This window comes from Lucilia sericata, unplaced genomic scaffold, assembly GCF_015586225.1.
Source record: "Lucilia sericata isolate MDLA Ls3-8-SP2 unplaced genomic scaffold, ASM1558622v1 Contig000936F_arrow, whole genome shotgun sequence".
In the NCBI taxonomy this organism is placed as follows: Eukaryota; Metazoa; Arthropoda; class Insecta; order Diptera; family Calliphoridae; genus Lucilia; species Lucilia sericata.
The window spans coordinates 134,705-158,973 of record NW_023994922.1 but is presented as its reverse complement, the minus strand read 5'-3'; the positions used below and the strand labels follow the sequence as shown (position 1 = coordinate 158,973).

General features: G+C 29.9%; 1 protein-coding gene across 1 annotated transcript in view; it reads right to left on the bottom strand.

Annotated features, from left to right (window-relative positions):
• Positions 1 to 24,269, bottom strand: part of LOC119609137 (laminin subunit alpha-1-like) — a 140,471-nt gene that overhangs the window by 31,731 nt on the left and 84,471 nt on the right. The window contains exons 4-6 of the mRNA XM_037963848.1: positions 21,927 to 23,860; positions 21,452 to 21,790; positions 18,592 to 18,959 (exon numbers count right to left, since the gene is read on the bottom strand). Coding sequence (XP_037819776.1) covers positions 18,592 to 18,959; positions 21,452 to 21,790; positions 21,927 to 23,860 — 2,641 coding nt within the window. The remainder of the gene's footprint in view (positions 1 to 18,591; positions 18,960 to 21,451; positions 21,791 to 21,926; positions 23,861 to 24,269) is intronic.

The window sequence follows — 24,269 nt, the reverse complement described above, 5'->3', positions numbered from 1 at the left end:
AACTGAACTAGGACTGAACTAGAACTGAACTAGAACTGAACTAGAACTGAACTAGAACTGAACTAGAACTGAACTAGAACTGAACTAGAACTGAACTAGAACTAGAACTGAACTAGAACTGAACAAGAACTGAACAAGAACTGAACTAGAACTGAACTAGAACTGAACTAGAACTGAACAAGAAATGAACTAGAACTGAACTAGAACTGAACTAGAACTGAACTAGAACTGAACTAAGAACTGAACTGAACTAGAACTGAACTAGAACTGAACTAGAACTGAACTAGAACTAGAACTGAACTAGAACTAAACTAGAACGTTATTGGGTTTATCCCTTCCTTGACAATACCCCTTTCGACTTTGAACAGTTAATGTGACAGTGTCACGTGAATCTTCAAAAGAACATGTTAACAGAAGAATACAAAAAAAAAAAACAACACAACAAAACGCAGCACAACCTATACAAAAACAAACAACAACAACTATCCCCAGCTTAACAGCAACAACAACAATAGAAACCCTAGAACTAGAACTGAACAGAACTAAACTAGAACTGAACTAGAACTGAACTAGAACTGAACTAGAACTGAACTAGAACTGAACTAGAACTGAACTAGAACTGAACTAGAACTGAAACTAAAACTCGAACTGAACTAGAACTGAACTAGAACTGAACTAGAAGACTAGAACTGAACTAGAACTGCACTAGAACTGAACTAGAACTGAACTAGAACTGAACTAGAACTGAACTAGAACTGAACTAGAACTGAACTAGAACTGAACTAGAACTGAACTAGAACTGAACTAGAACTGAACTAGAACTGAACTAGAACTGAACTAGAACTGAACTAGAACTGAACTAGAACTGAACTAACTGAACTAGAACTGAACTAGAACTGAACTAGAACTGAACTAGAACTGAACTAGAACTGAACTGCAACTGAACTATAACTGAACTAGAACTGAACTAGAACTGAACTAAAACTGAACTAGAACTGAACTAGAACTGAACTAGAACTGAACTAGAACTGAACTAGAACTGAACTAGAACTAGAACTGAACTAGAACTGAACTAGAACTGAACTAGAACTGAACTAGAACTGAACTAGAACTGAACTAGAACTGAACTAGAACTGAACTAGAACTGAACTAGAACTGAACTAGAACTGAACTAGAACTAGAACTGAACTAGAACTGAACTAGAACTAGAACTGAACTAGAACTTACTAGAACTGAACTAGAACTGAACTAGAACTTAACTAGAACTGAACTAGAACTGAACTAGAACTGAACTAGAACTGAACTAGAACAGAACTAGAACTGAACTAGAACTGAACTAGAACTGAACTAGAACTGAACTATAACTGATCTAGAACTGAACTAGATCTAGAAAAGGCTATAGTCAAGACAATAGTCGAACCTATAGACAAGTCTATAGTCGAGACAATAGTCGAGACAATAGTTGAGACAATAGTCGAGACAATAGTCGAGACAATAGTCGATTCTATAGACAAGTCTATAGTCGAGTCTATAGACAAGTCTATTGTCGAGACTGTAGTCGTGTCTATAGACAAGACTATAGCCGAGTCTACAGACAAGTCTATAGTCGAGACTATAGTCGTGTCTATAGACAAGTCTATAGTCGAGACTATAGTCGAATCTATAGACAAGTCTATAGTCGAGACTATAGTCGAATCTATAGACAAGTCTATAGTCGAGACTATAAACGAGTCTATAGATAAGTCTGTAGTCGAGACTATAGTCAAGTGTACAGACAAGTCTATAGTCGAGAATATAGACAAATCTATAGTCGAGACTATAGCCGAGTCTGTAGACAGTAGTTGAGACTATAGTCGAGTCTATAGACAAGTCTATAGTCGATTCTATAGACAAGTCTATAGTCGATTCTTAGACAAGGCTATAGTCGATTCTATATATAAGCCCATAGTTGAGAATATAGTCGAGTCTATTGGCAAGTCGATAGTATAGACAATTCTATTGTCGAGTTTATAGACAAGTTTATAATCGATACCATAGACAATTTATATAGTCCAAGCTATAGTCGAGTTAATAGTGTTATTATTCGAGTCTCTAGACTAGTCCATGGTTAAGTATATCATTTAGTCTACATTCTAGTGTATATTAGGTCGAAACTTGATTTAACACTTTTTATGGGCAAACTCTGTTCCGGCTTGCAGCTTTATTAGAACCTGTTCTAATCTTTTATTTAAAGCCTTATGGGTTCCTGCAAAAGATCTAAGCTATTTTTCTGTCTTTAGTTTTGGTTTAAGAATGAATTTTGTTTTTTAGCCTTTTCATTATTTGGTTGGTATTATTTCTAGTTTTATTTTGATTTTTTTGCTATTTAAACTTCAACCGGCACAAAACACAAATGTGTTGAGGTTTAATGCCAAAAACGTAAATGTTTGTTATAAAATCTTGATAGTAAACTGTTGTTAAACTTTCGTTTAAAGCTCGATTTATCGGAATGGCAAGAAAAAAAGCTAGACTTAAAGCTGCAAAACAAAAATCTATCTATATATTTATTTATGGTTTTCTATTAAGGCTTGTAGTTGCAAGAAAAAAATTGTAGAAAAAAAAAATAAAAGACAGTTAAAAGACAGCTGTGTTGTATGGCCAATGTTAAGACAGAGTAACACAACTGTAGAGATTTTTTCAAGGTGATAACTAGGTAATGAAATGAAGAAGAGGTTTTTGTACTTTTTTTTTTAAGGAAATTTAAAGGTTTTGCTAAATGGGTTGGTTTTGGGAGTTGGTTGTTTAGTTTTTGGAAAATATATATTTTTTTTTTAATTATAATTCTTTATAACACTTTAAACTAAAGCAACAACTTCCTTTTGTTTACATTAAAACCTAAAATTGCATTTTTATAAATACTTAATGAAGTTTGTGTGTTCATCATGATCTTTATTATTATAATAATTAACATATTGTATGTTAAATTCAAAACTCATCTGTAGTTCATTAAAGTCAAAACATTTGTTATCAATAAAAAAAAAACTCTAACAATTCATTCATTTATATTCCAAACCATACTTTGTATTGAAATTGTTTTCGTGTGTAATAATAACAAAATATAATTAAAACAATTATTTATTGTTTTAGATCGCTGCAAGCAAATACATGTGTACTATTACAAAACCAATTCATTCATCTAGACATTAGAAGACGACGATGTCGTAGTGTGTTTAATTCATTATTTATTACTGCAATATTGAAAGTGATAATCAGTTTTGTTGAGGCGGTAAATTTAAATGAATACTTTTTTTTGTTTTTTTTTAGAAATAAATATTGAAATTATTAACATATTGCCTGGCTTATCAATTAATTGTTTTGAAATAAATTTAATGAAGTGAGAATATTTTGAATAATTTTTTTGATTTTTTTTATTAATTCTAAGAATTGTTTGAAATATCTATTAAATATTCTAAAAATATTGAAATTTCAAATGCCGAAAACTAAAACTACTTCAGTTAGAAGCATTTTAATGCAACATTTTACCAATATTTTTTCAAATTTTCAACTAAATCTAAATTTTTCTTTAATTTTTTAATAAAATTTTTCTAAACTTTGTTAAAATGGTATTAAATCTAAACAAACTTTAAACTGTTTATATTTTCCCTTAATAGCCCTTAACATTATCTTTAATTTAAGCCCTCAAACTTCTAACTCACTCTACAAATACCTGAGTAATAGCTAAAAATCTATAATTAATATTAATCATACGCCACCCTACATTTTGCTTAAAAACAGCAAATCGCAAAATATTCCTACAGCAAACTCTAAACAAACTTAAACTATATAAATTTATAAGTTTTAAACAAATTCCTTAAAAGGTATTTTTTAAAAAACAAAAAATAAAAAAACTTTAAAAATTTCAAAAATGCAAAATTTTAAAAATTTTAATAAAAAATTTAAAAATTGCAAAATATGTTTGCAACATCTTAGAAAACACAAAATAGGCTTCACATTAAGCCTCTAAAATTTTAACTCAATCAACAATTAACAGAGTTATAGCTAAAAACTCTAATTAATATTAATCATACGCCACCCTGGTTTTCAAATACACAAAATATTAAAATTTTTAATAAAATTTTTAAAAATCCTAAAATATGTTTAATTCATCTTAAAGTACACAAAATAAAGAACCTTTTCATTTTGTCAAATTACACCAAATTTTTAGTAAATGTATTTTTGTAAAACTCGACTTAAACTTTTACAACTGCCTTTACATAATTTTTTTTTTTTTAATTTTTTAAATGATTTTTTTGTTATTTATCTCCTTGCTTAACATTTTTATCTAAAATTGCTTTATTTATAACCATTTTTAAAATGTTTACAATCCATAATCATAAAACGTTCATAATTTTAATGATTTGCCAACATAAATTATTTAAAATTTTTGCTCCCCTTTTTAAAATATTTTTGCTTTACTAAATAAACATAAATAATTTTACAAAATTATTAATACACATTAAATTTAAAAGTTACGTTACAATTTATTGAAAATTATTTACTTTGAAAATTAAAAAAAAATAATAATAAAAATATTGTTATTAATGAAAAAAATAGAAAAAAATTTCAAGAAAAATTTATGAACTGTTAATTTTTATGTGTTATATTTTGCAATCACTATTAATACCGCAAGAATAAGGGGTATGCACTTAAGGGGAAATAAAACAAACTAAATAAAACTGAGCTAGAACTAAACTAGAACTGAACTAGAACTGAACTAGAATGAACTAGAACTGAACTAGAACTGAACTAGCACAGAACTAGACAGAACTGAACTGTAGAACTGAACTAGAACTGAACTAGAACTGAACTAACTGAACTAAACTGAACTAGAACTGAACTAGAACTGAACTAGAACTGAACTAGAACTGAACTAGAACTGAACTAGAACTGAACTAGAACTGAACTAGAACTGAACTAGAACTGAACTAGAACTGAACTAGAACTGAACTAGAACTGAAAAAACTAGAACTGAACTAGAACTGAACTAGAACTGAACTAGAACTGAACTAGAACTGAACTAGAACTGAACTAGAACTGAACTAGAACTGAACTAGAACTGAACTAGAACTGAACTAGAACTGAACTAGAACTGAACTAGAACTGAACTAGAACTGAACTAGAACTGAACTAGAACTGAACTAGAACTGAACTAGAACTGAACTAGAACTGAACTAGAACTGAACGAACGAAACTGAACTAGAACGGGACTAAGAACTTGAACTAGAAACTGAACTAGAACTGAACTATAAACGACAGAACTGAACTAGAACTGAACTAGAACTGAAACTAGAACTGAACTAGAACTGAACTAGAACTGAAAAACTGAAAACTGAACTAGAACTGAACTAGAACGGAACTGAACTGACAGAACTGAACTAGAAAAACTGAACTAGAACTGAACTAGACACTGAACTAGAAACGGAACTAGAACTAGAACTAAACTAGAACTGAACTGAACTAGAACTGAACTAGAACTGAACCTAGAACTGAACTAGGACTGAACTTAGAATGAACTAGAACTGACTAGAACTGAACTAGAACTGAACTAGAACTGAACTAGAACTGCACTAGAACTGAACTAGAACTGAACTAGAACTGAACTAGAACTGAACTAGAACGAACTGAACTGAACTAGAAACTGACACTAGAACTGAACTAGAACTGAAACTAGAACTGAACTAGAACCTGAACTAGAACTGAACTAGAACTGAACTAGAACTGACTAGAACTGAACTAGAACTGAACTAGAACTGAACTAGAACTGAACTTAGAACTGAACTAGAACTGAACTAGAACTGAACTACGAACTGAACTATAACTGACTAGAACCAGAACTGAACTAGAACTGAACTAGAACTGAACTGAACTGAACTAGAACTGAACTAGAACTGAACTAGAACTGAACTAGAACGAACTAGAGAACTAGAACTGAACTAGAACTGAACTAGAACTGAACTAGAACTGAACTAGAACTGAACTGAACTGAACTGAACTGAACTAGAACTGAACAAGAACTGAACTAGAACTGAACTAGAACTGAACTAGAACTGAACTAGAACTGAACTAAACTGAACGAACTGAACTAGAACTGAACTAGAACTGAACTAGAACTGAACTAGAACTGAACTAGAACTGAACTAGAACTGAACTAGAACTGAACTAGAACTGAACTAGAACTGAACTAGAACTGAACTAGAACTGAACTAGAACTGAACTAGAACTGAACTAGAACTGAACTAGAACTGAACTAGAACTGAACTAGAACTGAACTAGAACTGAACTAGAACTGAACTAGAACTGAACTAGAACTGAACTAGAACTGAAAGAGAACTGAACTAGAACTGAACTAGAACTGAACTAGAACTGAACTAGAACTGAACTAGAACTGAACTAGAACTGAACTAGAACTGAACTAGAACTGAACTAGAACTGAACTAGAACTGAACTAGAACTGAACTAGAACTGAACTAGAACTGAACTGAAGAAAGAGAAGGAACTAGAACGGAACGAACTGAACTAGAACGAAAGAACTGAAAGAGAACTGAACTAGAACTGAAAGAAAGGAACGAGAACTGAACTAGAACTGAACTAGAACTGAACGAGAACTGAACTAGAACTGAACGAGAAAGGAACGAGAACGGAACGAGAACGGAACGAGAACGGAACGAGAACGGAACTAGAACGGAACTAGAAAGGAACGAGAACGGAAAGAGAACGGAACAGAAAGGAACGAGAACGGAAGAGAACGGAACGAAAGGAACGAGAAACGGAAAGAAAGGAACGGAAAGGAACGAGAACGGACAAAGAACGAACGAACGAACGAACGAAGAACGAACGACGAAACGAACGAACGAACGAAACTAAACGAACGAACGAATAACAGGAACTAACGAACGAACGAACGAACTAAACGAACTAACGACGAATACGAACTAAACTAACAACTAAACTAAACGAAACGAACTAACTAACTAACTAACTAACGAACGAACTAACTACGACTAACTAACTAAACAACTAACTACTAAACGAACTAACTAACTACTAACTAACTAACTACCTAACTAACTCAACTAACGAACGAACTACTACTAACTAACTAACTTTTAAAAATCTTTTTAAAATTTCAATCTAAAAACTTTTGTTTTCAATCTAAAAACTTTTGTTTTAAGAGCACCTACTCTTAAAAGGCTTTCAAATAATAATTTTAAAAATAATTTTTTGAAAAATTAGATTTTATTCTAGATTTTTAAAATTTATAAAAGTTTTATTTTTTTATTAAAAAAATTTATTTTCATTAAAAATTTTAGTTAAAGAAACTTTTTACCAAATTTAAATTTTAACTGATTTAAGATAGCTTGAAGTCTCAGCTTACATTTGCGCTACAATTCAGTTCCAAAGTTTAAAAACTTTGAGAGTTATAGCTTACTATATGAAAAGACTTCCTAATTAATATTAATCATACGTTAAGTAGTACCATAGTTTTTAAATCTCTTTTTTTTTAAACTATTAAAGCTATTTTTAACAAAATTTCAGCATACATAGTTAACATAATTGTGTTCTAGATTTCATTTAAAATAAAAAGCTTCGGTGAAGCTTTGTACTGTTAAAAAAGCTTTAAAATTTGTCTTTTAGTTTTTTTTTAAGGAATTTTTAGATTTTTTATTTTTTTCTGTTAATTTTATTTAAATTTGTTGCCTTAATTGCATGCCCCTAGTATTTTCTTTATTGCAAATTCAATTTAAAACTTTAAATTGTAAATTTTTTTTTAAAAACTTTATAAAATTATCGTCAAAACCAGCAAACATTTTCAACTTTTTCTTTGTAGACAGCCTGGTGCCTTGTTTTGTTATTATTTGTTTAATTTTTTTTGCCCACTCAATATAAAATAATTTATTTTTTTCGAAACCAACAGAAATAACCACAACCTATTGCTTTGTATTCCATATTGACCAATTGCCCGTTTGGCTGGCAATTACTACTGTTTTTTTACCACCAACAACAACCAAGTTTTTCTTCAGATTTTCTTACAAATCATGGCATGTAACTTCAAATAACATTATAAGAATGTAACTTGTTGCTTTAGCGGCTGCTTCTCTCTCTCTCTCTGGCTGTGTGTGTAGCTGTACAATCTTGTTGACATTTTTATGGACATTGGAATGTTGTCTGTCGCAGAAGTTTTAAACTATAAAGTGCTTTATTTCGCAAAAAAATCTCTGTTTAGCTAAACTTCAAAGGAGTTGGTCTTAGTCTTTCTAGCTGTTTTAATATTTGTTGCAAGTTTATATTGTTGTTGTTGTTTTTATATTGTATTTCGTAGCCTTGATTTGTAATCAATGTTTGATTTGTTAATGTGTTTTTTTTTCTTCTATTAATACTATTTTTATGGTTTCTTGCAACCACAACAAAAAATATTGTATAAATTCTATTTTAAAAACTAAAATCCACCTGACTGAAGACTGGGTTAGAAGACTCTTGGTCTGAAAAATGAAATATTTGTGATTTGTTAAGGAGTTAAGAATTCAAGAATTGTTTTACAATCGAAAATATAGGTCGACTTTTGTTTAAAAGCTTTTTATATAAAAAAGCTTTTGAAAAGCTTTTGAAAGCTTTTATTTTTTAAATCTTTAAAAAGCTTTAATTCAAAGAAGCTTCAAAAGCTTTTATTAAAAAAATCAACTTTTGAAAGTTTTAATTTAATTAAAAAAGATTTAATACAAAAAATCTCTTCAAAAACTTTTATTCAGGAAAGCTTATCAACAGTTTTATTCAGAAAAGCTTATCAACAGTTTTTTTTCTAAAAAGCTTATTAGCAGTATTTTTGATAAAAAGCTTTTTTTTTCTAAAAAAAAAAAATGCGGATGTTTTATTGTAAATTATTTTGATACATATTTGAAAGATTTAAATTTTATTTTAAAAGCTTTTATTCGAAAATATTATTAAAGCTTTTATTCTAAAAATCTGGTTAAAACTGTTATTCTTAAAGCTTGTAAAAGATTCTATTCTAAAGGATTTTAAGTTTTTTTTCGATATTTTATTCTAAAAGTTCAAAAAGCTTTGATAAAAGTTTTTATTCTAAAAGGTGTTAAATATTTTATTCTAAAAGCATGTTTAAGCTTATATTCTCAAAAGCTTTTAAGAAAGTTTATTTGAAAGGTTTTGATTTTATTCTAAAAGTTTTAAACATTTTATTCTAAAGGTTTTCTTTTAAAAGATTTTATTCCAAAAAAGATGTTCTTTCAAAGTTTTTCATCTAAAAGCTTGTTAAACATTGGTTTCTAAAAGCTGTTTAAGAGTTTATTCTTAAAGCTTTGTAAAAATGTTATTTAAAAGATTTAGATTTCATTTATTTGCGTATTGCTTTAAAAAAAAGCTTTTCTATTAAAGCTTTCAATATAAAAGCTTGTTCCATTATAAAATAATAATTTACTCGTAAAGCTTTTGAACAAGATTTAGAATTCATTCATTCATTTATTTATTCCTAAAGCTTTCGAAAGTTTTCTACCTAAAATATTGTATTTTAAAGGCTTTTATTCTAAAATCTTGTTAAAATGTGTATTAAAACTTTTTAAAGATGCTTTTAGCTCCTATTCTATATTAACAGCTTTTTAAATAGTTTATTTGAAAGTTTAAGATTTTTTTTGAAAAGCTTTTTAAAGCATATACTTTCTATAATATTGTTAAAGTTTTTATTGTTAAATCTTGCGAAAGAGTTTGTTCGCAAAGCTTTTTATATAATTCATAATAAAAGCTTTTACACAAAAATCTTATTAAAACTTTTATTATGGCTTTTCCTAGCTTTTAACTATAAAGTTTTATTAAGCTTTTGATTTTAATGTTTTTATAAAACTTTTATGGAAATTTCAAAATTATATATTTTTAAAAACTTGTTATTTTAAAGCTCTTCTGGAGCTTTTAGTTTTAAATTGTTTATTAGGGTCTCATTTTATAAAACGAAACGACAAACGTTCAAAAAAATTTGTATGGAAAAAATTCAAATTTTAAAAAATTTCCCAGTATTCTTCATACAATTTTTTTCCGTTAACGAAAGTTTCGTTTTATAAAATGAGGGGGTTAATATCCTAATTTTAAAGCTTTCATTAACATTTAAATTTCAAAGACTTTTAAATGCTTTCGTAAGTTTTGCTATAAAAAAGCTTAAAAAAACGTTTGTTATAAAAAGCTTTAATTTTTAAAAGCTTTTATTAGTAAAAGCTTTTGTTATTAAAAGCTTTTGTATGATTTTATTATTAAAAGCTTTTGAAATAAAAAGCTTTTATGCGCTTTTCTTATAAAAAGCATTTATAAGCTTTTCTTATGAAAAGCTTTTGTAAGCTTTTCTTATAAAAAGCTTTTGTCAGAAAAAGCTTGTGTTATAAAAAGCTTTTATTGTAAATAACTTTTAAAAGTTTTCATTGTAAGAAGCTTTAAAAAAGATCTTTTTTATAAAAAGCTTTTATTGTAAATAGCTTTTAAAAGTTTTCATTGTAAAAAGCTTTAAAAAAGATCTTTTTTATAAAAAGCTTTAAAAAATCTTTAGTTATAAAAACTTTAAAAAAGCTTTTGTAATAAAAAGCTTCAAAAAATCTTTTGTTATAAAAAGCTTCAAAAAAGCTTTTGTTATAAAAAGCTTTAAAAGGCTTTCATTATAAAAAGCTTTAAAAAATTTCATTATGCAATGCTTAAAAAAAGCTTTCATTATAAGTAGCTTATTAGGTGACTTTCTTTTAAAAAATTTAACCTAAAAAACCTCAAATATGATGCAGTAAAGGAATTTTCCCAGAAATTTCAAAAAAATATTCTTTAATTACCTCTAACACCAAAAAAAAAGAAGCTTAAATCTTCTTTTAATACAAATAGAAATAAAAACCTGACATTATACCCATATAAAAACAAAGCGTTAAGATCATATTTAACGCTAAAAGGAAGGAAATTAAGGTAGTGAGTAGTGGGTCATAAAAGTAGTAGCTGAACAAAAAATGTTTGTTTGACGTTTTATGCCGACAAATTAAAATAGTTTAAGTTCAACATTAAACAGTTTTATGACTATTTTTTATAAACATTAAAACACGTAAAAGGGTTTTAATGTTTTAAAAGACCATAAAATCAGTATTAAAAAACTTTCAGTTTCAATTAAATTTTTTTTTCTTAAAAGTTTAAGTTGAAAATCGATTTCAAATGACTCATTGATTGGGTAAATTTGTTATACATATTATTTTGTTTCTTTGTTAATTTAACTACAATTTAATGACAAGAAAAGTCAGTTAAAACATGAAAAAAAAAACTAAATGTCTGTGAAATGAAATACAATTTGTGACATTTACATTTCGTTATGTCGTTAAATTTTGTTCAAAAAAAAAAAAAAAAAAAAAAAAAAATCAAACAAATGTGTTAGTGGCCTAAAAGTTATAGACCACCAAAGATTTATGTTAGACCAATTTTTTTTTTTTTTTTGTTGGAAGTGTGTGAATTTTTTTTCTAAAGATTTTAAATTGTTTTTAAAAAAATTGGCTGATTTGAATTTTTGTGGTTTATTGTATGTTGTTTTTCAAATTAACAATATAGAAGAAAAAAAAAAAAGTTTGGACACATGTGTTTTTTGTAATTTGATTTTTGAGGTTTGGAAATATTTCACACAATTGTCAAAAACAAAAACATAAAAATATATTTGTTAGATATTGTTATAGTTACATAGGAATTATTGTTAAATAAAGCAAGTTTTAGTAACAAAGAAAAACTCCAAGATTGTTATAATTTTAAGAAAAGTTTGATGAAGTTCCTTCATATAGTCTATTGTCTAGGCTATAGTCAAGTCTATAGTCTAGTCTATAGTCTAGCCTATAGTCTAGTCTATAGTCTAGTCTATAGTCTAGTCTATAGCCTAGTCTAAAGTCTAGTCTATAGCCTAGTCTATAGTCTAGTCTATAGTCTAGTCTGTAGTCCAGTCTATAGCCTAGTCTATAGTCTAGTCTACCGTCTAGTCTATAGTCTAGACTATAGTCTAGTCTACAATCTAGTCTATAGTCTAGTCTACAGTCTAGTCTATACTCTAGTTGATAGTCTAGTCGATAGTCTAGACAATAGTCTAGTTTATAGTCCAGTCTATAGTCTAGTATATAGTCTAGCCTAAAGTCTAGCCTAAAGTCTAGTCTAAAGTCTAGTCCATAGTCTAGTCTATAGTCTAGTCTAGTCTAGTCTATAGTCTAGTCTAATCTATTCTATAGTCTAGTCTATAGCCTAGTCTATAGTCTATATATAGTCTATAGTCTATAGTCTAGTCTATAGTCTAGTTCAGTCTATATTCTATAGTCTAGTCTATAGCCTATAGTCTAGTCTAGTCTAGTCTAGTCTAGTCTAGTCTAATCTAGTCTAGTCTATAGTCTAGTCTAGTCTAGTCTAGTCTAGTCTATAGTCTAGTCTAGTCTAGTCTAGTCTAGTTTATAGACTATAGTCTATAGTCTAGTCTAGTCTAGTCTAGTCTAGTCTAGTCTATAGTCTAGTCTAGTCTCTAGCCTAAAGTCTAGTCTAGTCTATAGTCTAGTCTATAGTCTAGTCTATAGTCTAGTCTATAGTCTAGTCTATAGTCTAGTCTATAGTCTAGTCTATAGTCTAGTCTATAGTCTAGTCTATAGTCTAGTCTATAGTCTAGTCTATAGTCTAGTCTATAGTCTAGTCTATAGTCTAGTCTATAGTCTAGTCTATAGTCTAGTCTATAGTCTAGTCTATAGTCTAGTCTATAGTCTAGTCTATAGTCTAGTCTATAGTCTAGTCTATAGTCTAGTCTATAGTCTAGTCTATAGTCTAGTCTATAGTCTAGTCTATAGTCTAGTCTATAGTCTAGTCTATAGTCTAGTCTATAGTCTAGTCTATAGTCTAGTCTATAGTCTAGTCTATAGTCTAGTCTATAGTCTAGTCTATAGTCTAGTCTATAGTCTAGTCTATAGTCTAGTCTATAGTCTAGTCTATAGTCTAGTCTATAGTCTAGTCTATAGTCTAGTCTATAGTCTAGTCTATAGTCTAGTCTATAGTCTAGTCTATAGTCTAGTCTATAGTCTAGTCTATAGTCTAGTCTATAGTCTAGTCTATAGTCTAGTCTATAGTCTAGTCTATAGTCTAGTCTATAGTCTAGTCTATAGTCTAGTCTATAGTCTAGTCTATAGTCTAGTCTATAGTCTAGTCTATAGTCTAGTCTATAGTCTAGTCTATAGTCTAGTCTATAGTCTAGTCTATAGTCTAGTCTATAGTCTAGTCTAGTCTATAGTCTAGTCTAGTCTATAGTCTAGTCTATAGTCTAGTCTATAGTCTAGTCTATAGTCTAGTCTATAGTCTAGTCTATAGTGTAGTCTATAGCCTAGTCTATAGTATAGTCTATAGTCTAGTTTATAGTCTAGTCTATAGTCTAGTCTATAGTGTAGTCAATAGTCTAGACAATAATCTAGTCTAGTCTATAGTCTAGTCTATAGTCTAGTCTATAGTCTAGTCTATAGTCTAGTCTATAGTCTAGTCTATAGTCTAGTCTATAGTCTAGTCTATAGTCTAGTCTATAGTCTAGTCTATAGTCTAGTCTATAGTCTAGTTTATAGTCTAGTCTATAGTCTAGTCTATAGTTTAGTCTATAGTATAATCTATAGTCTAGTCTATAGCCTTGTCTGTAGTCTAGTCTAATCAATATGCCAGTCTGTAATATAGTCTATATTCCAGTCTATAATGTAGTCTATAGTCTAGCCTATAATCTGGTCTATACTTTAGCCTATAATCTAGTCTATAGTCTAGTTCTTAGTCTAGTCTATAGTCTAGTTTTTTTTTTAAAGAAAACCATAAATCTTTGAATTTCCCAACATTTAAAAGAAAAACCTTTTCTTGCAAATTTTCAAAAACCTTGACTAAATTTTCCTTTAGCTCTTGGGCACATGCCACAAGTAGTTAATAACTATAAAACTTGGCAGTAAACAGCTTAAGCACTAATAGAGAACAAAAAAAAAAAAACCAGGTGCATAATTTACACTCAGGTGTCATGAAGAAAAAACTTTAGCACACAATAATTAAAATTATGAGCTTTAACAATGTACAAAACGACAACAAAAAATGAGTTGTAATTTAAGCAACAGAAAATGAGGGGAAGGTTTTTTCTTGTTTTCAGATAAAAATAGAAGAAATAAAATTTTATATAAAAATAAATCTTGTAGTTTTTAAACATGAACTATATTCTATGGTCAAATAAGTAACTAGTACAACATACTTGCATGATGACATACCGGGCGATATTATGTGTTGACAGCACAGCTATAGAAACGATGCAAAAGAAATGTTAAAGATGACACTTTTGCCAAGCACTCAAATTGCATTTGCTGAAGAGATATTAGAAAAATATCATATATCTTTTTGGCAGATAGGTAACTCAAGAGTTTGTTGTTGCAAGCAACATCAAACATGTCAACACATTTGAAAACTGTAACACTTTCCAAGTAAAGTAATATAAGCTAAAGACAAACGCAGGGAAATAAAACTAAAAATGTGTGAATTTTTTCCCTCAAATAAAGAAAATAGAAATTAATTAAGAAATTAATTAACATCACTAGACCAGAACTTGATTTCGGTGGTTAAAGTGCTAACAGTACCTCCCCTTAAAAAAACACATCACATAAGTTTAAAAAATAAACTTCAAGGCAATTTAAAGCATCCATGGCCGGCCTGCTTTAATCAAACAAAAGGTAATAATATCTCTCCACTCAAGTATACGCACATATGGAACACATTTTGTGTCTTATAAGACTTGCAACTCTTTGGGGCACAAATTTTTTTTTATATGTTTTTTAAGAAAAAAATCTTAATAAATTAAAAAAAAATCTTGTTAAAAATCAAGAAAAACATAAATTGTTTGTAATAAAACCAGCATAAAATATTTGTGTTAACATTTTTTTAAGAAAAATAAAACTAAAACATAAAATATTTGGCCTTTAACTAATAAACAACAACATAAGCTTTACTAATTTACAAAAAACACGTCAAACTTTTTAATAAATACAATTTTTTAAAAACACTTAAGCTAGAAGAATTTTTAAACTGAAAATCGCCAAAAAACCAAATTTTCTGTTCTAATTCAGTTCTAGTTTAGTTCTAGTTCAGCTCCAGTTTAGTTCTAGTTTAGTTCTAGTTCAGTTCTAGTTCTGCTCTAGTTCAGTTCTAGTTCTGTTCTAGTTCAGTTCTAGTTTAGTTCTTGTTCAGTTCTAGTTGAATTCTAGTTCAGTTCTAGTTCAGTTCTAGTTCAGTTCTAGTTCAGTTCTAGTTCAGTTCTAGTTCAGTTCTAGTTCAGTTCCAGTTCAGTTCTAGTTCAGTTCTAGTTCAGTTCTAGTTCAGTTCTAGTTCAGTTCTAGTTCAGTTCTAGTTCAGTTCTAGTTCAGTTCTAGTTCAGTTCTAGTTCAGTTCTAATTCAGTTCTAATTCAGTTCTAGTTCAGTTCTAGTTCAGTTCTAGTTCAGTTCTAGTTCAGTTCTAGTTCAGTTCTAGTTCAGTTCTAGTTCAGTTCTAGTTCAGTTCTAGTTCAGTTCTAGTTCTAGTTCAGTTCTAGTTCAGTTCTAGTTCAGTTCTAGTACAGTTCTAGTTCAGTTCTAGTTCAGTTCTAGTTCAGTTCTAGTTCAGTTTTAGTTCAGTTCTAGTTCAGTTCTAGTTCAGTTCTAGTTCAGTTCTAGTTCAGTTCTAGTTCAGTTCTAGTTCAGTTCTAGTTCAGTTCTAGTTCAGTTCTAGTTCAGTTCTAGTTCAGTTCTAGTTCAGTTCTAGTTCAGTTCTAGTTCAGTTCTAGTTCAGTTCTAGTTCAGTTCTAGTTCAGTTCGTGTTTAGTTCTAGTTCAGTTCGTGTTTAGTTCTTGTTTAGTTTTAGTTCTGCTCAAGTTCAGTTCGAGTTCAGTTCTAGTTTAGTTCTAGTATAGTTCTAGTTTAGTTCTAGTTTAGTTCTAGTTTGGTTCTAGTTTAGTTCTAGTTTAGTTCTAGTTCAGTTTTAGTTCAGTTCTAGTTCAGTTCTAGTTCAGTTCTAGTTCAGTTCTAGTTCAGTTCTAGTTCAGTTCTAGTTCAGTTCTAGTTCTAGTTCAGTTCTAGTTCAGTTCTAGTTCAGTTCTAGTTCAGTTCTAGTTCAGTTCTAGTTCAGTTCTAGTTCAGTTCTAGTTCAGTTCTAGTTCAGTTCTAGTTCAGTTCTAGTTCAGTTCTAGTTCAGTTCTAGTTCAGTTCTAGTTCAGTTCTAGTTCAGTTCTAGTTCAGTTCTAGTTCAGTTCTAGTTCAGTTCTAAGTCAGTTCTAGTTCAGTTTAGTAGTCTAGTTCAGTTCACGTTCCTTCTAGTTCGGTTCTAGTTCAGTTCTAGTTCAGTTCTAGTTCAGTTCTAGTTCAGTTCTAGTGGCAGTTCTAGTTCAGTTCTAGTTCAGTTCTAGTTCAGTTCTAGTTCGTTCTAGTTCAGTTCTAGTGCAGTTCTAGTTCAGTTCTAGTTCAGTTCTAGTTCAGTTCTAGTTCAGTTCTAGTTCAGTTCTAGTTCAGTTCTAGTTCAGTTCTAGTTCAGTTCTAGTTCAGTCTAGTTTAGTTCTAGTTCAGTTCTAGTTCAGTTCTAGTTCAGTTCTAGTTCAGTTCTAGTTCAGTTCTAGTTCAGTTCTAGTTTCAGTTCTAGTTCAGTTCTAGTTCAGTTCTTGTTCAGTTCTAGTTCAGTTCTAGTTCAGTTCTAGTTCAGTTCTAGTTCAGTTCTAGTTCAGTTCTAGTTCAGTTCTAGTTCAGTTCTAGTTCAGTGCTAGTTCAGTTCTAGTTCAGTTCTAGTTCAGCTCTAGTTCAGTTTCTAGTTTAGTTCTAGTTCAGTTCTAGTTCAGTTCTAGTTCAGTTCTAGTTCAGTTCTAGTTCAGTTCTAGTTCAGTTCTAGTTCAGTTCTAGTTCAGTTCTAGTTCAGTTCTAGTTCAGTTCTAGTTCAGTTCTAGTTCAGTTCTAGTTCAGTTCTAGTTCAGTTCTAGTTCAGTTCTAGTTCAGTTCTAGTTCAGTTCTAGTTCAGTTCTAGTTCAGTTCTAGTTCAGTTCTAGTTCAGTTCTAGTTCAGTTCTAGTTCAGTTCTAGTTCAGTTCTTGTTCAGTTCTAGTTCAGTTCTAGTTCAGTTCTAGTTCAGTTCTAGTTCAGTTCTAGTTCAGTTCTAGTTCAGTTATAGTTCAGTTCTAGTTTCAGTTCTAGTTCAGTTCTAGTATAGTTCTAGTTCAGTTCTAGTGCAGTTCTAGTATAGTTCTAGTTCAGTTCTAGTGCAGTTCTAGTTCAGTTCTAGTTCGTTCTAGTTCAGTTCTAGTTCAGTTCTAGTTCAGTTCTAGTTCAGTTCTAGTTCAGTTCTAGTTCAGTTCTAGTTCAGTTCTAGTTCAGTTCTAGTTCAGTTCTAGTTCAGTTCTAGTTCAGTTCTAGTTCAGTTTTAGTTCAGTTCTAGATCAGTTCTAGTTCCATTCTTCTTAAGTCCAAGTTCAATTCTATTTCTGATCTATTTCAGAGCTAGTTTTGACATTTTACAGACCAGTTGTTGGCTTTCTGAAATCTAAAAATTGTTTCCAAATTCGTTGTTTTACCAAAGTTAGTTTTGTTTTTCAAAAGTTTTCTCAATAAACAAAACTTTAAAATAGAAAATAAACATTTCAATTAAGATTTTTAAACAAAAATCAATAAAAATATTGTAAACTAAAAAAGAATTAAAAAATATTAAAAAATATTTTGTTTAAATTTTTCAATATTTATATTATTGACTTTCATAGATTCCTAACCTCATTAAATTAACCACACATCAAAGCCGAAATGACCCATTTCTGTTTTGAGGGAAATCTAAATAGTAATACACTCCTCAAAAATCTAAACAAAACGTTAATAAATTTGAAAAGAAATTTCAAAAAAAAAAAAAAGAAAATTTTTTGAAATTTTATAAAATGTTTAAAAAAACAGATCATTTACTTTATAAAGAAAAAAAGTAAAATCTACATTAAGGTAAGAGTTTATAAACCATTATGATGAAATAAATTATATTTAAAAGATCAGTTTGCTTTCATTAACTACAAGTGGTTGTTTAAACAAAAGCAAACATAACAACAACATATAAAACATAGAATAAGGGAAAGCACTTGAAATTTAATAAATTTTTATGAAATGTATACATCACATTGCTTAAATTGTAGTGCAGCAGGTCAATTATTGTTGCACGTCTTGGCTATTGAAAACGTTCATCTGCTTTTAATCTTTACAGGAAAAAAATATCAATAACGCACCAAAAATACCAACAAGAAAAAAAGAAAAGCACGTTCCAAAAAATGTTTCCCCAAAAAACATAAAATACTTCAATAATCAAGGGAAACACAAAAAACAATTTAAAAACTAAAGTGTTGTTGTATACGCTCATTATGAAGATTTTTTTCAAAGATTTTTTTTCAAAAAAAATAAATTAAAATTTAAAATAATTTAATGGTTTATGATGGGTTTCCTCTTGAAATATAAACACAGATACTTTAACTCACAGTCAAAATAAAGTTTTCCCAAAAACAATAAATATAAAAAGAAATTTCCACTTACCCACACAACCATAAGATTCTGCTTTGAGTCCAAAATATCCCTCTTCACATTCATTGCATTTGAGTCCTTGAACTCCCGGTTTACACTGACATTGTCCATTATCGGGATCACAGGTGTGAGGATCAATTGAACCCCATTCATTACAGGAACATGGTGCACATTTCATATCGATTTGTGCATAACCTTCAGCACATTCATCACATTTTTGACCACTGTAACGGGGTTTACACAAACACTGACCATCAGTACTGTCACATACTGAGCTATCAGAGCCTTCGCTAAAGCAATCACAGGGTTCACAACCCATAGAGGGATCACCCCAGTAACCCATTTTACAGCGTTCACAATGCCAGCCTTCGGTGTTGCCCCTGGAAAGAAGGAAATTGCAAAATTTAACAAAAAAATTAAAGATATTAAAAAAACATTAATGTCTTGACATAAATGTTAATATTACAACAAAATTTCTGAATTTTCTTAAAAACAAAACTAACTTTTATAAGAAAATTTAAAAATTAAAAAAAATCTACGTGACATAAAAATGTCTAGGTTATGTCATAACATAAATTTAAGAAATTTCCTCAAAAGTCCTAATTACTCGCAAAAATCTTTTTATAAAACTTTTTAAACAGTAAAATAAAAAAATTTAATTTATGTCTTGACATAAAAATGTCATAACATAAATTCTTATAACATCAAAATTCAGTGTTATGTGGTTAAATTGGATAAAATCACTTTAAAAAGAAAAATTAATAAAATATTTTTAAATTTATCTCTTGACATAAAAATGTCATAACATAAATTATTATTATAACATCAAAAGTCAATACTAGATGGTGAAATTTATTTAAAAAAAATTAACTTTAAAAAGAAATATTAATAAAAGATTTGAAATTTTTGTCTTGACATAAAAATGTCATAACATAAATTTTAACAAATTCACCAAAATTCAACACTACATGGCATTATTGTTGAAATAACTTAAAAAATTAACAAGAACTGTAAAAAATTTTGTAAGTGACATAAAAATGTCTTGCTTATGTCATAACATAAATTTAAGAAATTTCTCAAGAGTCACAATTACTTGAAAAAATCCTTTAAAATAACTTAGGAAAGTAAAATAACAAAAAAAAAAATTTTATGTCTTGACATAAAAATGTCATAACATAAATTTTAACAAATTCATCAAAAGTCATAACTCGAAGGTTAAGTTAATTAAAAAACTTAAAAATTAAGAATTAATTAAAGATTTTAAATTTTTGTCTTGACATAAAAATGTCAGAACATAAATATTAACAAATTCACAAAAATTCAACAAAATTTTTTTTAAAAACCTTCAAAAATTAACAACAATTCAGAAAAATTGTGTAAGTGACATAAAAATGTCAAGGTTATGTCATAACACAAATTTAAAAAAATTTATCAAAATTACTTTGAAAATTCTTTTAAAATAACTATGAAAAGTAAAATAACAAAAAAAATGAGATATATGTCTTGACATAGAAATGTCATAACATCAATTTTAACAAATTCATCAAAAGTCAATACATAATATTAACAAAAGTTTAAAAAAATTCATCAAAAGTCAAGATGTATTTGAAAATTCTTTAAAAATAACTATGAAAAGTAAAAATACAGAAAAAATAGATGTCTTGACATACAAATCTCATAACATAAATTTTAGAAAATTCATCAAAAGGCAGTACTAGATGGTTAAATTAATTAAAAAGAACTTAAAAAAGAAAAATTAATAAAAGATTTTAAATTGTGTCTTGACATAAAAATGTCATAACTTGACTCTAAAGTTCTCTTTAAAATTATGTCTATACATAAATTGTTAAGTTTTTGTCTTAACATATTTATGTCAGCCTTAAGTTAGAGGAAAACTATAACCCAAGAAATGTTGGTTTCATATTTATGATGTGTTATTAGGAAAAAATAAGTTTTTTATGGCTTGACATAAAAATATCAACAATATGTCATGACATAAATAAGTCACATAGAAACAAATTATGAAAATAAAGTAAATTATTTTGTATAAATCTAGTTTATAAAATGTATCTTTAGAATTATGTCTAAACATAAAGTTTATGTCTTAACATAAATATGTCAAGTTTATGTCTTAATATAAACATGTCAATATTAAGTTAAAGCAAAAATAAACCCCTAGAACTCTTAGAATCATAATAATTTTCTTATGTCTTGACAGAAAAATGTCAACAATATGTCATGACATATGTATACCATAAAAAATAAATTAATTTAAACGTTTTTATAGAAATCTTGATTCAATTAATTAATCTTTAAAATGATGCCTTAACACTAATATTCCAAGTTTATGTCTTAACATAAATATGTCAACATTGAGTTAGAGCAAAAATATAATACCAGAAATGATTTTTAACGAGCATTTAAGAAAAAAAGTTTTTTGTATCTTGACATAAAAATTTTTTGCCATAAAAAAATGTCTTGCCATAAAAATGTCATGACATAAATTTAAAATTTCAGTTTTTGAGAAACAGTTTCAAATGAAATGTTTGAAAAAATAAAGTTTGTCTACACTTTATGTCTTGACAAAATAATGAATTCTATTTACACCTTTTGGCTTGACATTTAAATATCATATTTTAGTTATAACATAAATGTCTATGTTAACTACTGATTTAAGATTTATATCTAATAAGTATCAATTTTTACTTTAGTATTAAACTTGCCATACAATTAATATAAATCTATAGCTTTATTATGTCTTAACATAATACCATTTTATGTCTTGACATAATATTATGTCATGCCAAAACAGAATGTATATCCGAAATGCTTTTTAAACCTATTAGAACATACATAGTTTTCTTATACTCACTCGCACACTATACACCTGCCCGTAAAGACATCACATGGTCCGCCATCACAAGCACAGGGCTGACACGAAGAACCCAACTCGGTAGGCTTGCCATAGTAACCATCATCACACATTTCACAGTGGTCACCCGTATAGCCGGGCGGACATTGTGTACAAATGTATTCGGTATTTTCCACCACACCATAAATAGGGTTGATGTCCATGATAGCATACGACTTCAACTGGCAACTGGGAGAAAAGTTATTACTGGCAGCCAGTAGAGGGCAGGCACAGGGTTTACAGTCGTGGGGAGTACCATGCAAGGGATTGCCATAGTAGCCGCGTTGACAACGTTCACATCTAATAGAAGAGTTAAATACAAAAGAGAGTTGAGTTAACGTGGATGATAAGTTGAGTTTATTGCTAATGGAAAGTGTCTAGACTTAGTTAAGTTTTGAACCTTTAAAAGAGTTGAATTGCTTTAGCTACCACTTACCTTTCACCATAGGTATTGTGCATACAATTGCCACAGCCACCACTCTGCAAATCACATGAGTTCGAATGACCATTACAGGGACAAGGTTTACAACGTCCCACCTCATGATGATCACTGGAGTTTTCATAGACTCTTATAAAGCCAAAATCACAAGATTCACAGGATAATCCCGTGTAGCCAGAAGGACATCTACACTGTTCCACTTTAGAGGAAGGTGGACCTCCTAGTTCCAAGCCTCCGGTATAAATAATCACTCTTTCCAAATTGGTTTCCACTTGATCGGTATGAAAAGCGGCTCTTACCAATAAAGCTTCTAAATTAGTTAAAACCGCTAAGAATTGGGCTCGTGAGACTTGGGAACCATGATACTCATTGCGCCTCAGCCTTGTTTTTATATCCTTGACTTGTGCAGGCACATGATACCAACCGCTCTGTTCTAAAGTTATATTTATGGTGGCACTGGACCCTCTAGTAAACTCCTCATCACCATAGGCTATTTTTAAACCATTTTTACCGAATAGAATAACATTGGGTCCTGAAGTGGGTTTGCCGGAAGTATCACCTCTAATGGTTACCCAATTGACTTGTATGGATAAGCGTGAACCATAGCTAGTTAAGCGATTGCCCAAATAACCTTGAGGAGCCTGCCAATAGATGGCCTCTACATCGGATAAATCATACATGCCATAACCCAGGAAATTGGTGTCGGAATCTAAGACAGGTACAGCTGTTTGAGATCGGGTAATATCGGTAATTTTCCAATCGTTTAGAGTTTCAAAGGCCAGTGTAGACAATTGGGCACTAGAGCAGCCGGCCTCCAAGCCAGAACACCAGCAGGGGGAACAACCTTCCGGATTCTCCGAGCTTAAATCATAAAAACCTTCTTTGCACAGATTACAGGTATCACCCTCTACATTAGCCTTGCAAACACACACACCCGCACACTCGCTATCGGCCAAGGTCCCTCGACCATCACACTCACACTTAAGACAGTCTTCACCATAAAAACCCGGCAAACATTCCTCACATTTCCTGCCCTGAAAACCTTCTCGACATATACAAGAGCCACCTTCTGCATGACACAAACCAGTCGATCCCTTGGTATTACATTCACAGGGCAAACAAGCTTCCGAACGCAAAGCTCCCTGGGGTCTATAGAAACCATTTAAACAGAATTCACATTCATTCCCTGTAGTATTATTACGACAATCTTGACATACTCCCCGCTCCAAAAAACGATCATAAATACAAGTTTCAGCATGATCATTACATTGACAGATCTCACATTGATGCGCCTCACGCATGGTGCCATTTCGAAAGGGTTTATCCTGATAAAGGGGACAGCATTGAGAGCAATCATTGCCACAGGTATTATGCTGACATTCACATTGTAGTGTCGATTCTAAACCGGAAAATTCCTTTTGACCTTTATACTTTTCCGCTAATTCTTTGGTTTTCTCTGCATGACCATGACAATCTAAACGGGCACTTACTCTGATCTGTTTCAAGGAGTAAAAACTACGTTTCTCCAGTGAATGAGCATCCAACTGCCAGTAGACACTATTATCCAAATTGGCTGTGGAGTGCATGCCCTGAAAACGTATACGTATGTAACGGGCTGTTATAAAATCCATTAACTCTTGAGTTTGTTCCATGGCCCCAGGGCGATTTTTCAGCAAAGATACATGTAGCTCTCCATTTTCTAGAGGCAATGCCTTGGAAAATTGTGTCGTACAGATTACCTCGGTATCATTTTGAAACACATATTTGCCATTTTGTGCAGGCAGGTTATAACGTTGCTTACAGTCTAGTTCTGAGCGGCCAAAATATTGCCACGCTTGGAAGTTATAACCATCTAGAGACTTCTCTAAGATCCAGGAGGCAGGGCGGGGAGAATTAGCGGATTTTAGCATGACATAGAAAACTTGATAGATCTGGAAAGAAGAAAGGAGAGAAGAAATGGTAAGTTATAAATTTCTTTAAAGAAATGAATAATAAATATTTGATTAATATAAATATGTCTTGATATATGTCATAACATAAACATAACAATACTATTATTTTTAAAGTAAAACTAGCACTGAAATGGAATTGTAATAATTAAAACGCAATTATGACCATTTTAAAACAAAATATGTATGTTTTGACATAAAATGTAAAAATTATGTCATAATATAAATGTCAAAAGAACTCATAAAATATACAAATTTGGTAAAAACATTCCTTGAAAATAGTTTTTATCGAAAATTAAAAAAATACGACAAACATAAAATTTTCAAAAATATGTCTTGACATATTTATGTCGCCATTATGTGATAATGTTTTAACACAAAATGTTACCAT